This window comes from Chiloscyllium punctatum, chromosome 36, assembly GCF_047496795.1.
Source record: "Chiloscyllium punctatum isolate Juve2018m chromosome 36, sChiPun1.3, whole genome shotgun sequence".
Classification (NCBI taxonomy): domain Eukaryota; kingdom Metazoa; phylum Chordata; class Chondrichthyes; order Orectolobiformes; family Hemiscylliidae; genus Chiloscyllium; species Chiloscyllium punctatum.
In genome coordinates, this window is record NC_092774.1 from 14,357,443 (window position 1) to 14,373,393 (window position 15,951).

The window sequence follows — 15,951 nt, forward strand, 5'->3', positions numbered from 1 at the left end:
CTCAGACTCTCATTGAAAGCTTTGAGCTCCGAGAGGTTTTTGTTTTAAAGCTGCTCCTGTCTTTCAGCCTCCTGCAGAGTTTCCAATGTCGTGTATCAGATGGAGCAGTGAATGAGTAGCTTGTATCATTAGAAATTGTACATCTTTCAGGTACTGCGTTGTTTCATCAGCATTGTCAAGTTTCCTGGCAGCACCAGGAGGTGGGGGCTGTGCTCAGTCGAAATGATATGGAGGGGTTGGTATTAGACTGGGGTGATAAAGTTAAAAAAAAATCACAATACCAGGTTATTGTTCAACAGGTTTATTTGGAAGCACTAGCTTTCTGAGTGCTGCTCCTTTATCGGGTAGCTGTGGAGCAGACACAGAACGTATATCAAAAGATCATGCAACTGATAGAATATATTGAACAAGCCTAGATTGCTGTTAAGCCTTTCATCTCTTAGAATGGGTGCAGGTTTTGGTTCATTAATGTGTAACTGCCAGAACATCTTTTAAGTCACATTCTTGAGATGACTTAAGGTTTTATGAAAAAGATAACATCTCAGCTCAGACCATGCATTAAAGGTGTGAGGTCAGAGTCTGTCTGTACCCCAATCTTGAATCAGACTGGTTCTATTTCCAAAGGAGGAATTCATAAAATATTACATGGATTGACTGCCTGGACATTGTGTGCTTTTTGACCAAAATTGAATGTATCTGCAAATATAATTCTGCCAATACAAATTCACCCCAAAGAATTGTGTGTGGGTGCATGTGAGTTCGTGAGTGAGAGCGTGTACATGCTTGGTAAAGTGTGAGTGTGATGGTGTATAAGCCTGTGAGAGTATTGAGGGGAGGAGGAACGTGTGTGTGTGTGTGTGTCGGAACATATGTGTGAGAGGTATTAATACAAGCAAGGGGTTGCATTTTGCTAAAACAAGGAAGGGCAGCACTTGTCCAGATAACAATAGGGCCCTGGGTCATGTTATAGAACAGACAGACATGGGGGGGGGGGTGGTGTTCAGGTACATGGTTCTTTGGAAGTTGCATCACAGGTAGCCAGGGCAGTTAAGAAGGCATTTAGCAGCATAGCATTCATTGTTCACCCCATTGAGTATCGGGGATGGGACATCATGTTGAGGTTGTACAGGATGTTGGTGAGGCCACTTGCAGAGGACTGAGTACAGTTCTGGTGGCCCTGTAATAGGAAGAATACTATCAGAGAGGGTTTAATAAAGATTTACCAGGATGTTGTAAGGACTGGAGGGTTTGAGTTATAAGGAGAGAGGCTGGGACTTTATTCACTGGAGCACAAGAATGTAGTTTAAATGCAGAGCTTTTCTAAGAAAAATGTCAGTCTGACTCAACATTGGGACACAGACAGAATTCACACCTATTGTCTCTACTTATAAATAGGGCAACGTCTCTTTGAAATGTAGATTCATTTAGATATAACTGCGTCACTTTACATATGAAGATATCCCTTTGAATGTGCTCACATCCCTTTGAAATATAATCTTGTCCATTTAAACCTCTTTATTTACAGAAATACCCGTTAAAATGTCCACGTCCCTTTAAAATGCAGATTTCCCCCTTTAGATATGACGCCGTTCCGTTCGATGTCGGAATATCTGTTTAAATTGAGCCGTGAGCTTTCCCAATGTAGACAGGGCTCCTAGAAACGTGGCAGTGTCCCCGCCCCCCGCAGCTGCAGAGTGAGACAGGAGAGTTTGTTTTTGTGAATGAACAGTTGTAGCGCGAGGTGGCTGTGACTTGGTGACGGTGAGGCTCCCCCGGCCCCGCCCATCCCCAACCCCGGGCCCCGCCCATCCCCAACCCCGGGCCCCGCCCATCCCCAACCCCGGGCCTCGCCCATCCCCAACCCCGGGCCTCGCCCATCCCCAACCCCGGGCCCCGCCCATCCCTTCCCCGGCCCCGCCCATCCCCTCCCCCGGCCCCGCCCATCCCTCCCCCGGCCCCGCCCATCACCCCGTGCAGACGTCACGCGGGGGTGAAGGCGGTTGGGAGGAGAAGTCGCTCGAGCGAGGAAGCGGCGGGAGGGCGGCCGTTAGGAAAATCCAGATATCCTGAATTAATCTAGTCCCCTTTGCCAGCGCTATATCCCTCTAAACCCTTCCTATTCATATACCCATCCAGATACCTTTTAAAGGCTGTAATTATACCAGCCTCCTCCACTTCCTCTGGCAGCTCATTCCATACCTGCACCACCCTCCACATGGAAACGTTGCCCCTTCAGGAACCTTTTATATCTTTGTGGCCTCACCCTAAACCTATTCCCTCTAGTTGTGAGTCTCACCCCAACACTGAGGAAAAGGCTTAAAAACATTGCCAAATATCGAGCCACATTGGGGGGAATTATGGCTCTGCCCTTTTTGTTCTCCGATAGGTATTTGGAAACTTAAAATCTGTCAATACCATCAGCATTGCTACAGTGCACGTTGTGTACACTCCTCAGTGTCAACAAGCAGGGCACGTGTTTGCCAATGTCACCAAAACATTGGGCATGTTCCTCACTGTCGGCAGAAAAGTTGCGAAACCTACTTTTGATGGACGAATAAGGAGCACTGGAGGACCAGGGGGAGACTTGTCCTTCTGCCATTCGGAGCTCCCCTGTTGGTGAATGTGGAAGTTGGAGCATGAGCTTCTTAAGGTCCTGCTCCTCCTCTCTCTGAAGGAAGATTGAGCTTCACCTCAGACTGCAACTTCTTTCCTCCGTCCAACATGTGAGTACAGCACTCTCTTTTCTCACCCCCTTTTCCATTTACGTTTCATTCTGGGGTTCAAGTGTTGACTTGGAGCAACTGAAAGGAATGGGAGTGAATCCAGCGAGGGGACAGACTCTGGAAAAGTTAGTCCAGGCCTGTGTCTCAATTGGCAAAATAGACAGACAGGAGACTGGAAGAGCAAGCCAGGCAGTATCAGGAGGTGGAGAAGTCGAGGTATCTGGTGTAACCCTTGTTCAGGACTGGGGGTGGGTATAGGGAGAGCTGTGGAACAAGGGTGTGCTGGGGGCAGGGTATTGAAGTGGGGATAGGTGGAGACAGGGAGAGGGTACAATAGACAGTAGGTGCAGGAGTAGGCTGTTCTGCCCTTCGAGCCAGCACCACCATTCATTGTGATAATGGCTGATCATCCTCAATCAGTATCCTGTTCCTGCCTTATCGTCATAACCTGGTACGACCTAGTTGGTGAATGGGAGGAAGGAATCGAGTTGGCAGGGAAGAGTGGAAGGGGCAGGGAAGTGAGTTGGGGGATGGGATGGGAGATTATTTGAAATTGGAGAACTGTTTTGAGTCCTCCGGGCTGTTGACTGCTCAGACAAGATGAGGTTTTGTTCCTCCAATTTGTGGTTTGGTTTGTTGTGGTAATGGAGGAAGCCAAAGATAGTCATGTCAGAAGGGGAGTGGGAAGAGGCATTAAAATGGGTGGAGACTGGGAAGTCCGCTCAGCCTCTGCGGACCCGGCTGTGATGTTCAGCAAACCGTTCCCCAAGTTTACGCTCGGTTTCCCCGATGTAGAGAAGACCACAATTGACAAAGCACAGCTGGTCAAGCAGCATCTGAGCAGTAGGACAGTCGAAGTTTGGGGCACGAGCTCTTCATCAGGAATGATGCGTGGGTGTTCAGAGGGGCATCAGTGTCCTTCTGTGCCAGTTGTCAGACAGGTGCAGCAGGCAATGAGCAAGGCAAGTGGTGTATTAGCAAGAGGAATTGAGTTCAGAAGTGGGGATGTCTTCCTGCAGTTAGGGGGTCATTGAATATATTCAAGGCTGAGTTCATCTGATTTTTATGTGAATGTTTATGGGGAAGGCAAGAAAATAGTTTTAAGACCAGTATAGAACCAAGTTACAGAGCCATACCGCACAGAAACAGATCCTTCAGTCCAACTAGTCCATGCTGACTATGTTTTCAAACTAAACCAGTCCCACCTGCCAGTGTTTTGGCCCAAATCCCTCCAAACCTTTCCTATTCATGAACTTATCCAAATGTCTTTTGAAGGTCGTTACTGTATCTGCATCCACCACTTCCTCTAGACATTTAGTCCACACGTGAACCACTCTATAAAAAAAATTGTGCCCTTCAAGTCTTTTTAAAATCTCTTTCTCCTGTCACCATCAAAATTTGCTCCCTAATCTTGAAACCCCAACCCTAGGGGAAGGACACCTGTCGTTCACCTCCTCTCTCTCCTCATGATTTTATAAACCTTGATAAGGTTACATCTCCTCCTCCTCTGCTCCAGTGAAAGTCCCAGCCCATCCACCTAGATGCAGGTAGATCCATATCCAGTCATGATTGGTTCAGTGCTGGTCCCAATTCTCTCTCTCGGTGTCCAGGACAGCAAGAGATCACAAGACACAGGAGCAGAAATTAGGCCACCAGGTCTGCTCATTCCATTCAATCATGGCTGATATGTTTCTCAGTTACATTCTTCTGCTATAAGCAAAGTGAAAATGGAGGGAGTGAGTGTGGGATGGAGATTTTTGGTTTCCAGGGAATAAGAGAGGAAAGAGTTCACTATAAATTAGAATTTATGGGATCGGCTGATGAGCCGAGGAGTGTCAGTTGGAGTTTAATTTAGAGAAATCAGAGGTTTGTATTTTGGTCAAGCAATCCAGGCACGACTGACACAGTTAAGGGGAGTGTTGCAGAATAAAGAGACCTTGGAGTGCGAGAGTCTCAGGTGGATAGAGGAGTGAAGGCGGCGTTTGGTTTGCTTTCCTTCATTGGTCATAGCATTGAGGATAGAAGTTGTGAGATTATGTTATACACACTTCCCACTCGAACGTGTTATCTAACTGCTTAACTGTTTTTAGTGAATATAATCCACACCTCCCGCTGCTGCCATAACATGGTTTGTTTGGAAGCCCTAGCTTTCGGAGTGATTAGATTTATTTTAGACTTTATTACTTACAGTGTGGAAACAGGCCCTTCAGCCCAAACCGACCCTTCGAAGAGCTACCCACCCAGACCCTTTCCCCAACATTTACCCCTTCACCTAACACTACAGGCAAATTAGCGTGGCCACTTCACCTAACCTGCACATCTTTGGACTGTGGGAGGAAACCCACGCAGACACGGGGAGAATTTGCAAACTCCACACTGACAGTTGCCCGAGGTGGGAATTGAACCCGGATCTCTGGCACTCTGAAGTGCTGCTGCTGCTTCAGGTGGTTGTGGAGAATAAGGTCATGATTAGACTATTTATAGCCAACGGAGTCCAGTTCATGGAGATGTGATACATTAAACAATTTAGATTAAATCTTCCATCTTTTAGAATGGAGTTCTGTTCTTTGGTATGTTAATTCCAGAACCTGTTTTCAGTAACTTTCTCAAGAACGTAATTTAAATGCATAGCTTTTCTATCAAAAATGTCAGGCTGACTCGACAGAATTCGCACCTATTGGTGGGTAGGCTGGGACTTTTTTCACTGGAGCACAGGAGGTTGAAAGGTGAAGGTATCGGGTGCCTCATTAGCAAGTTTGCAGATGACATTCAGATTGATGGAAAATCAGATAGTGAAGGGGACTGTCAGACGCTTCAGCAGAATATAGATCGGAGAGTTGGGAAGAGAAATGACAGATGGAGTTCAACCCAGACAAATGTGAGGTGATGCATTTTGGAAGATGCAATTCAAGAGCGAGCTATACAGTAAATGGAAAGGTCCTGGGGGAAATTGATGTACAGAGAGAGCTGGGTGTTCAGGTCTATTGTTCTCTGAAGGTGGCAAATGCATGTCAGTAGAGTGGTCAAGGCAGCATACAACACACGTTCCATCATCGGACGGATTGAGGAAAAGAGCTGGCAGGTCATGTTAAAGTTATATAAGATTTTGGTTTGGCGCATTTGGAATACTGCATACAATTCCGGTCACCAGATTTCCAAAAGGATGTGGATACGTTTGGAGAGAGTGCAGAGGGGGTTCACCAGGATGTTGCCTGTTATGGAGAGCGCTAGCTATGAGGAGAGGTTGAGTAAATTAGGATTATTTTCACTGGAAATAAGGAGGTCGAGGAGGGGTGGGGGGGGTTCCTGATCGAGGCCGAAAAACCATGAGGGGTGTAAACGGGGTGGATAGGAAGAATTATTTTCCCAGAGGAGAAGACTTAATTACTCAGGGTTACGAGTTCAAAGTGAGAGGGGAAAGGTTTGAGGGAGATATACATGGAAAGTTCTTTACAGAGAGGGTGGTGGGCGCCTCGAATGCATCACCAGCAGAGGCAGTAGGGGTGGGATCAATAGTGTCATTTAAGATGTATCTAGACAGATACATGAATGGGCAAGGAGCAGAGGGATACAGATCCTTAGAAAATAGGCGGCAGGTTTAGATAGAGTATCTCGATCAGCATAACCTTGGAGGGCTGAAGGGCCTGTTCCTGTGCTGTAGGGTTCTTTATTCTCTTTATAGAGGTTTCCAAAACCATGAGGGGCCTAGATAAGGTGAACGGCATGTGTCCTTTCAAGATTAGGCTGCAAATTAAGGGGAGAGGAGAAAGATTTGAAAAACACATGAGGAGCAAACACATGCAGGAAGCTGCAAGAAACAAAAACCGTTTGAAGCTCTAAGCTTTCAATGAGAGCCTGAGCCCGGCAGAACGTTCAGGTAACCTTTATTGTGTCCCAACATTGTTACAGCTTCAGATGCCCCCAGCAAAAAGGCAGAGAAAGAGTAGCTGTTTTTTTGACAGCTCAACAACAGGGGGAGGAGCAAGAGGCGGGGCAAGGCCAACAGCAGGTCCCCGCACTACGCTTGCGTTACCTTGCACAGTTTACAAAAATCCCTTCCCCTTCAGAGACTCCCCACAGTGTGGGAGCAGGCCACTCGGCCCAAAGACTACACACTGATCCTCCGAAGGGTAACCCACCCATACAATTCCGCTACCCCTATTGCTCAACATTTACCCCTGACTAATGCACCTAACCTGCACATCCCTGTGCACGATATCCCAACCCAATCTTGTCCCATCTGCCAGCAGGGGGCCCATATCCCTCCAGTTGCCTTTTAAATGTTGTAATTGTACCAGCCTCCACCACTTCCTCTGGCAGCTCATTCCATACACGTACCACCCTCTACATGAAAAGGTTGCCTCTTAGGTCTCTTTCGTATATTTCCCCTCTCGGTGTAAACCTATGCCCTCTAGTTCTAGACTCTCCCACCCCAGGGAAAAGACTTTGTCTCTCTATCCTATCCATGCCCCTCATGATTTTATAATCCTATAGAAGGTCACCCCCCGCAGTCTCTGACGCTCCAGGGAAAACAGCCCCAGCCTGTTCTGTCTCTCCCTATAGCTCAAATCTTCCAGTCTTGGCAACATCCTTGTAAATCTTTTCTGAACCCTTAAGTTTCACAACATCTTTCTGATTGGAAGGGAACCAGAATTGCACGCAATATTCCAACTGTACAGTAGTAACATGACCTCCCAACTCCTGTACTCAATATTCTGACCAATAAAGGAAAGCATACAAAACCCCATCTTCACTATCCTGTCAACCTGCAATTCCACTTTCAAGGAGTTATGAACTTGCACTCCAAGGTCCCTTTGTTCAGCAACACTCCCTAAGACTTTACCATTAAATGTATAAGTCCTGCTAGGATTTGCTTTCCCAAAGTGCAGCACCTCTCATTTACCTAAATTAAATTCCATTTCCCACTTCTCAGCCCATTGGCCCATCTGATCAAGATCCCATTGTAATCTGAGGTAACCTCCTTCGCTGTCCACTACACCTCCGATTTTGGTGTCATCAGCAAACTTACTTACTATACCACTTTATGCTCAAATCCAAAACGTAGTGGGCCCATTATCTATTTTCAAAGTGGAATTTACAATATATTACATGTATTGACTGCCTGCAGATTGTGCAGTCTTTCAGCAAAGTAGAATGTTTAGGGTGCAAGTTTGCTCGCTGAGCTGTAGGTTTGATATCCAGACATTTCATTACCTGGCTAGGTAACATCATCAGTGGTGACCTCCAAGTGAAGCGAAGCTGTTGTCTCCTACTTTCTATTTATACGTTTGTCCTGGATGGGGTTCCTAGGATTTGTGGTGATATCAAAGTTATGAAGAGAGATACATGTTTTGTTTAACCAACTGCAATGGCAGTGCAGAGAATTTCAGAAAAGTGCAATAAATATTTACTTTTTACCCCTTATTCAACTCATTCAAGAATTTCAAATTGAATCTGAGCTAACTTGAGAGCAAATGGCAACATTCGTTTGTTAATAGACTCACCATATATTATGAAAGATCACTTTTAGCAAAGTCACAATGTTTAATCCCAAACAGAGCAATTAAGTGCAAAGTTACTTTCAACCATTTAATAAAACACTGCAAATTTCATTTCATATGAAAATACAATCATTTTATAATTTGGATAAGATCTTTACAAAGGAAATATATTAAACAAAATAGCTTTCCTGGGTATCAATATTGACAACAGTTATGCAGCTATTATTTGGCAATTGACCAACTAATTGAAATAGTTTCAGAATAAATGAGCTGCTTCATTATTATACATTGAGGTATTGCATATCTTGGCTCTCACCCAAGTATTGTCCGAAGAAAAAAATGTATCTGGATGGAGACATGAATAGGAAGCATTCAGAGGGATATGGGCCAAATGCTGGCAAATGGGTCACTAGATTAATTTAGGATATCTGGTTGGCCTGGACTGAAGGGTTTGTTTCTGTGTGTCATTACAGACGCCCCTCTTCTGGGATCCCCATACCAGCTGTTATTTTCATGAAATAATCTGACAATTGTTGACTTCCATCAACCTCTTCCATCCGGAGAAATTTCCTCTCTCTGCCAAGTGTGGTTCACGTTGGCAAGTTCAATCCTCCTCAGCAAAAAGGCAGAGAGAAAGTCGCTGCTTTTTAAACAGCTCAAGATCAAAGCGCACCCCACCGTTCCCCCCCTCCCTCCAACCCACCTCACTTCTATACTATTGGTCACCACCAAGTTGTCCCTTTGTAATTGGATCCTTGGTACAGCCTTAACCTGGAGGAAGTATTGCCTCACTCAGCAATTTCAACCCATACACTGTATCGCACCATCTGCTGCAGTGGGATTCAAACCCGGGAGCCCCTGGAACTGGGTTGATAGTCCAGTCGATAATGGCACTCAGCCATCGCGCCTTCAATCCACCTGCGATGGTACATGAACTCCCTGGTGCCTCCGGAGGTTGGTAGAGCTGGTGAAAGCCTTCCCGCACTCTGGGCAGCTGAAGGGCCTCTCTCCTGTGTGGATCTGCAGGTGAGTCAGCAGGTTGGAGGCCTGGGTAAATCTCTACCTGCACTCGGGGCAGCTGAAGGGCCTCTTCCCCCGTGTGGACCCACTGGTGCCTCAGCAGGATGGAGGAATCACTGAAGGCCTTCCTGCACACTGGCCAGCTGAAGGGTGTCTCCCCAGTGTGGATCCGCTGGTGGGTTAGCAGGGTGGAGGAAGTGCTGAAGCCCTTCCCGCAGACGGGACAGGAGAACGGGCGCTCCCTGGTGTGGCTGCGCCGATGATTCTTCAGGACAGAGGGTACACGGAAGCTTTTCCTGCAGTCGCCACACTTCCACCATTTCTCCATGGGGTGGGATTCCTCGGGTTACTCCATGGCCGAACCTTCAGTTACACACAAACGCGTGAGGAGCCCCTCCCCACCCTGAATTCCATGGCCCAGGCCGTAGACATGTTTCAGGCTCCACACTCAGTGCGCTGCAACAGTGGGGTCTCTCATCCAGTCCCACTGATGCTGAAAACATCCTCAAACAGGAACCAAAACACTTTGCTCCTTCTCTCAGACTCAGTTGAAAATTGTTTCCTGTCCCGATGGATTGAGCGACTGTCAGACATTGACGTTAAAGTGAGGTCTGCAGACGCTGGAGAGTCAGTGTCAAAATGTGTGGTACTGGAAAAGCACAGCAGGTCAGGCAGCATCCGAATCAAAGGAGAGTCAATGTTTCGGGCGTAAGGCCTTCATCTGTTGGTTTTGAAGCTTCCGTCTTCAGATCTTCAAATACACTGTTAAAAACAGATTACAAAAGTCATCACTATCCGTGCAGGGTAGAAATTCAGAACAAGCAATTCTACTTTCTGTGGAATATTCTTTTCTTTTGCTGTTCCACAAAATTAAAAGCACCATCCCACTGTCCCTTCCCCTCTGTTCTCACTCTGCTCTAATTAACTCACTCTCCTGAAGATGCTGAAAAGCAAAAACATCAAGACTGACATCTCTCTGAATTTTGGATACCTCCACCTGAAAGTTAATATCTTTCACAACACTGGGATCCTGCTGAGAGTGAGCAGGTCTGATTTTGGGAAGCAAAAAAAAAGTGTCAATTCAGGGCGAACCTGCAATGCAGTTTCCTGAGGAAGGACCAGACACAAAATGGTTAATGACCCCGAGAAAGTGGGAGCAAAATGAGACATCAAGGCATTAACACCGACACACTTCAGACAAACTCTTCTGCTTCCAGTCAGGACAAAACATGCTCTGAAAGTCCAGCCTTCACAACAACACTTCTGCTTTCACTGAAGACAATTAGAGTCACACAGCGCAGAAACAGAACCTTTGGCCCAATCTGCCCAGATATCCTAAATTAATCTAGTCAGATTTGCCATCACTTGGCCCCTATATGGGCCGGGTGCTGACAGCTGGCACTAAATTGGGTTGGCTCTCTTGTCAGCAAGGACGAGTTGGACCGAAGGGTCTGTTTCTGTGCTGCACATCTCTATGACTCCAGTCACATTTGCCATCACTTGGCCCTGACCCATCTGAACCCTTCATATTCAGATGCCCGTCCAGGAGCCTTTTAACTTGTCATCGTACCAGCACCCACCACTTCCTCTGGCAGCTCACTCCATCGCTCAAGCGACTCCACGTTGAAAGCGTCTGGTCTGGTGCACCAGATGACATCAGGATAATCTCAGATCGTTCCAGATCGCATCGATACTCAGTCAGTGGCTTTCCCGATCAGGATGTTGTACGTGATCAAACAGGTCAGTGAGTAGGCGATCCCCCACCTATTAGTTCAAGTATCTCTACGAGAGCTCCCTTGCTGGAGGATCCCTTGGAGACACTTCAACTGGACTTCATTGAGTTGGAGAAATGAGTTGAGTTGCTATAAATATGTTTTGCTTATTGCTGATGTCTTTTCGAAGTGGATTGAAGTCTACCCTCCTCCTAACGCTACTGCTGAGACTGTGGTGAAGGTTTTGTTTAAGGAAATAATTCCCCCCTTCAGTATACCTGCGTGCATTAGCTCTGACAATGGACCACACTTTGTAGGTAATATTAACGGAGAACTCTGTTCCCAGCTTTGTATTTGTCAGCAACTGCACGGTGCTTATCATCCTCAGGTGACCGGCCTTGTTGAATGTTTTAACCAGACTCAAGACTAAACTTGCCAAATAAGTGGCAGAGTCTGGCCTCTCCTGGTTATGCTAATCCCTGTGGCCTTATTCCAGATGTGATCCATGTCTGTGGGCAAGACACGACTGTCTCCAGCTGAGAGTCTCTCTGGTCACCCCCTCCGTACCCCTTGGAACGATTCGGCTCCCTTCTCAGTCCACGTCCACCACATGACCGAAGCAATGATTGGTTATGTTCTTGCTTTAACCAATGTTATGTGTGCCTTTCACTCCCAGGAGCGTGCGGCCTAGAGCGATGTTCCCTCCCTTTCAGCCTCGTCACGGGTAGACCCTGGTTCATTGGTGCTCATCAAGAACTGGACTGGCAAAGGTCTCCGACCTCGTTGGGATGGCCCCTTCCAGGTTTTACTTCCCACCCCTACGGCGGTCACAGTCACTGGGCGCTCAGCTTGGGTCCAACTGCACCATTGAGAATTGATTGACCGCACCAATCAAAAGTGGGGAAAGACGAGGAGAGAATCCTGGAATCTCATGAAAAGGAGTGGACCCTGTCCAGTTGGGTTTTTGAATCCTGCTGTTGTTCTAATGTTAATCTTATTACAGATACTTGAACTAAGAGGAGCGAGTGGTGGTTTATGGAAAATATTCAGCCTGTTGTCTGGTTACTAGTGGTGTGCCACAAGGATCTGTTTTGGGACTACTGCGGTTTGTCATTTTTATAAATGACTTAGATACAGGCATAGGTGGATGGATTAGCAGAATTGGACAGAGAGGAGGCAAATGGAGTTCAATGCAGCTAAATGTGAGGTGATTCACTTTGGGAAGAATAACAGGAAGGCAGTGATCTTGGAGTCCATGTGCACAGATCCCTGAAAGTTGCCACTCAGGTAAATAGTGCTGTGAAGAAGGCATACGGTGTGTTAGGTTTCATTCGTAGAGGGATTGAGTTCTGGAACCGCAATATCACACTGCAACAAAACCAAACACGGGTGCGGCCACATTTGGAATATCCTGTATAGTTCTGGCCCCCATATTTCAGGAAGGATGTGGGAAGCATTGGAAACGGTGCAGAGGAGATTTACCAGGTTGTTGCCTGGTCTGGAGGGAGGGTCTTATGAGGAAAGGCTGAGAGAGGGTCTGTTCTCATTGGAAAGAAGGCGGATAAGGGGGGATTTGATAGAGACATATAAGATATAGATAGGGTAGACAGTGAAAGACTCTTTCCTAGGATGGTGACGTCAGCTTGTACGAGGGGGCATAACTACAAATTGAGGGGTGATAGATTTAAGACAGATGTCAGAGGCAAGTTCTTTATGCAGAGAGTGGTAAGGGCATGGAATGCCCTCCCTGCTAAGGTAGTCAACTCAGCCACATTAGGGAGATGTAAACAATCCTTAGATAAGCACATGGTTGATTTTGGGATAGTGTAGGGGGACAAGCTGAGAATAGTTCACAGGTCAGCGCAACATCGAGGGCTGAAGGGCCTGTTCTGCACTGTACTGTTCTATGTTCCATGTTCTAAACTTAGTGCAGGAGGCTGAAAGAAATGAGCAGCTTTAAAACAAAAACCTCTTGGAGCTCAAAGCTTTCAATGAGAGTCTGAGCCCGGCAGTAAGTTCAGGTAACCTTTATTGCAACCCAACTTTGTTACAGCTTCAGATTCCCCCAGCAAAAAGGCAGAGAAAAAGAAGTTGCTTTTTGAACAGCTCAAGGTCAAAGTGCACACACCACACCTCCCCTGTCCCACCTCCCCCTCACTGTCTTTACTATTGGTCAGCACCAAGTTGTCCCTTTGCAATTGGATCCTTGTTACAGCCGTAACCCGGAGGAAGTATTGCCTCACTCAGCAATTTTAACCCATACCCTGTCTCCAAGTAAGTGGCTCCCTGCTCATTTGCCAGGAAGGGGCAGTGTAGAGTCAACCAGACTGCTGTGGGTCTGGAGTCACGTGTAGACCAGACCGGGTAAAGGATGCAGCTGGAACGATTGAGTGAATCCTTTCCCCCAATGGTGGTTCCCTTCCCTAACAAGGGAAAGAGTGAATCAGATGGGGGCTTTCTCCCCCGCACCACCCCCTCCCTGAAACGGTCTCATTGTTAGATTCCGAACTCCACATTTCTGACCGAATACCGATTCAGCCATCTGTCGTGGCAGGATTTGAACCCGGCGGACCCCGGAACCTGGTTGATAGTCCAATCGATAATGGCACTCGGCCGTCACTCCTTAAATCCCCCTGCGATGGCACGTGAACTCGCTGGTGCTTCCACAGGTTGCAGGAGTAGGTGAAGCCCTTCCCGCACTGAGAGCAGGTGAACGGCCTCTCCCCCGTGTGGATCCGCTGGTGTCTCAGCAGGGTGGAAGATGTGCTGAAAGCCTTCCCACACTCGGGGCAGCTGAAGGGCCTCTCTCCCGTGTGGACCCGCCAGTGGGTCAGCAGATGGGAGGTATACCTGAAGCCCTTCCTGCACTGAGAGCAGGTGAATGGCCTCTCCCCCGTGTGGACCCGCTGGTGGATCAGCAGGGTGGAGGAATTGCTGAAGGCCTTCCCGCACTCGGCGCAGCTGAAGGGCCTCTCCCCCGTGTGGACACGTTGGTGCCTCAGCAGAGTGGAAACCTGGGTAAAGGCCTTCCCACACTCGGGGCAGCTAAAGGGCCTCTCCCCCGTGTGGACCCGCTGGTGGGTCTGCAGGTTGAAGGAGCAGGTGAAGCCCTTCCCGCACTGAGAGCAGGTGAACGGCCTCTCCCCCGTGTGGATACGCTGGTGGGTCATCAGGGAGGAGACGTGGGTAAAGGCCTTCCCGCACTGAGAGCAGCTGAAGGGTTTCTCCCCCGTGTGGATACGCTGGTGACTCTGCAGGGTGGAGGAGCAGGTGAAGCCCTTCCCGCACAGAGAGCAGGTGAATGGCCTCTCCCCCGTGTGGACATGTTGGTGCCTCAACAGGGCGGAGGAATTACTGAAGGCCTTCCTGCATTCAGGGCAGCTGAAGGGCCTCTCCCCCGTGTGGATACGCTGGTGGCTCCGCAGGTTGGAGGAGCAGGTGAAGCCCTTTCCGCACTGAGAGCAGGTGAACGGCCTCTCCCCATTGTGGACACGCTGGTGACTCCGCAGGGTGGAGGAATCGCTGAAGGCCTTCCCGCACTCAGGACAGCTGAAGGGCCTCTCCCCCGTGTGGACACGCTGGTGCCTCAGTAGGGTGGAGACCTGGGTAAAGGCCTTCCCACACTCTGGGCAGCTGAATGGCCTCTCCCCCGTGTGGACCCGCTGGTGGGTCAGCAGGGTGGAGGAATTACTGAAGGCCTTCCCACACTCGGGGCAGCTGAAGGGCCTCTCCCCTGTGTGGACACGCTGGTGCCTCAGCAGGGTGGAGACCTGGGTAAAGGCCTTCCCACACTCTGGGCATCTGAACGGCCTCTCCCCCGTGTGGATACGCCGGTGACTCTGCAGTGTGGAGGCCTGGGTAAAGGCCTTCCCGCACTCGGGGCAGCTGAAGGGCCTTTCCCCCGTTTGGTCCTGCTGGTGGGCCAACAGGTGAGAGGAATGTCTGAAGGCCTTCCCGCAGTCGGTACAGGGGAATGGCCTCTCCCCCGTGTGACTGCGCCGATGAGTCTCCAGGGCAGACGGGAAATGGTAGCCTTTCCCACAGTCACCACACTTCCACGGTTCCTCCACAGGGCGGGATTCCTCAGGTTTCTCCATGGCCACAGCTTCAGCTGCACACAAACACGTGTAGAGCCCCTCCCTGCCGTGAAGTCCCCTTCCCAGGCTGTATAACTGTTTCAGGCTCCACACACAGTTCGCTGCAACAGTGGGATCTCTCGTCCAGTCCCACTGATGCTGAAAACGTCCTCAAACAGGAACCAAAAAGTGTAGATCCCTCTCACAGAAATCACAGTCAAAAATCGTTGTGGTCCCGATGGATTCAGAGACTGTCAGACATTGACATCAAAGTGAGGACTGCAGACACTGGAGAGTCAGTCAAAAAATGTGGCGCTGGAAAAGCACAGCAGGTCAGGCAGCATCCGAGGAACAGGAGAGTCAATGTTTCGGGAATAAGCCCTTCGTCCGTTGATTTTGAAACTTCAGTCTTCAGATTTTCATATACTCTGCAAAAAGAGATGACAAAAGTCATCACTATCAGTGTAGGGTAGAAATTCAGAACAAGCAATTCTACTTTCTGTGGAATATTCTTTTGCTGTTCCACAATGTTGAAAGCACCATCCCACTCTCCCTTCCCCTCTGTTCTCAGCCCGCTGTAACTAATTCCCCTGAAGGTGCTGATTCAGGATCTTACAGGGGCAGAAAAAGCAAAAACATCAAGACTGACATCTCTCTGAATTTTGGATACCTCCACCTGAAAGTTAATATCTTTCACAACACTGGGATCCTGCTGAGAGTGAGCAGGTCTGATTTTGGGAAGCAATAAAAAAGTGTCAATTCAGCTACAATGCAGCTTCTTGAGGAAGGACCAGACACAAAATGATTAATGACCCCGGGAAGGTGGAAGCAAAATGAGATATCAAGGCATTAACACCGACACACTTCAGTCAAACTCTTCTGCTCCCAGTCAGGGCAGAACATGCTCTCTACGAGAACT

At 48.3% G+C, this 15,951-nt stretch overlaps 2 protein-coding genes across 3 annotated transcripts in view; one reads left to right on the forward strand and one right to left on the reverse strand.

The window, feature by feature from the left end:
• Positions 1–15,951, forward strand: part of LOC140460011 (uncharacterized) — a 209,542-nt gene that overhangs the window by 95,767 nt on the left and 97,824 nt on the right. The window lies entirely within an intron of this gene.
• Positions 11,754–15,951, reverse strand: part of LOC140460739 (uncharacterized) — a 200,566-nt gene continuing 196,368 nt past the window's right edge. For both annotated transcript variants that reach the window (XM_072555376.1, XM_072555375.1), the window contains exon 2: positions 11,754–15,460. In XM_072555376.1, the coding sequence (XP_072411477.1) occupies positions 13,491–15,053 (1,563 nt within the window). In that variant the 5' untranslated portion in view covers positions 15,054–15,460 and the 3' untranslated portion in view covers positions 11,754–13,490. The remainder of the gene's footprint in view (positions 15,461–15,951) is intronic.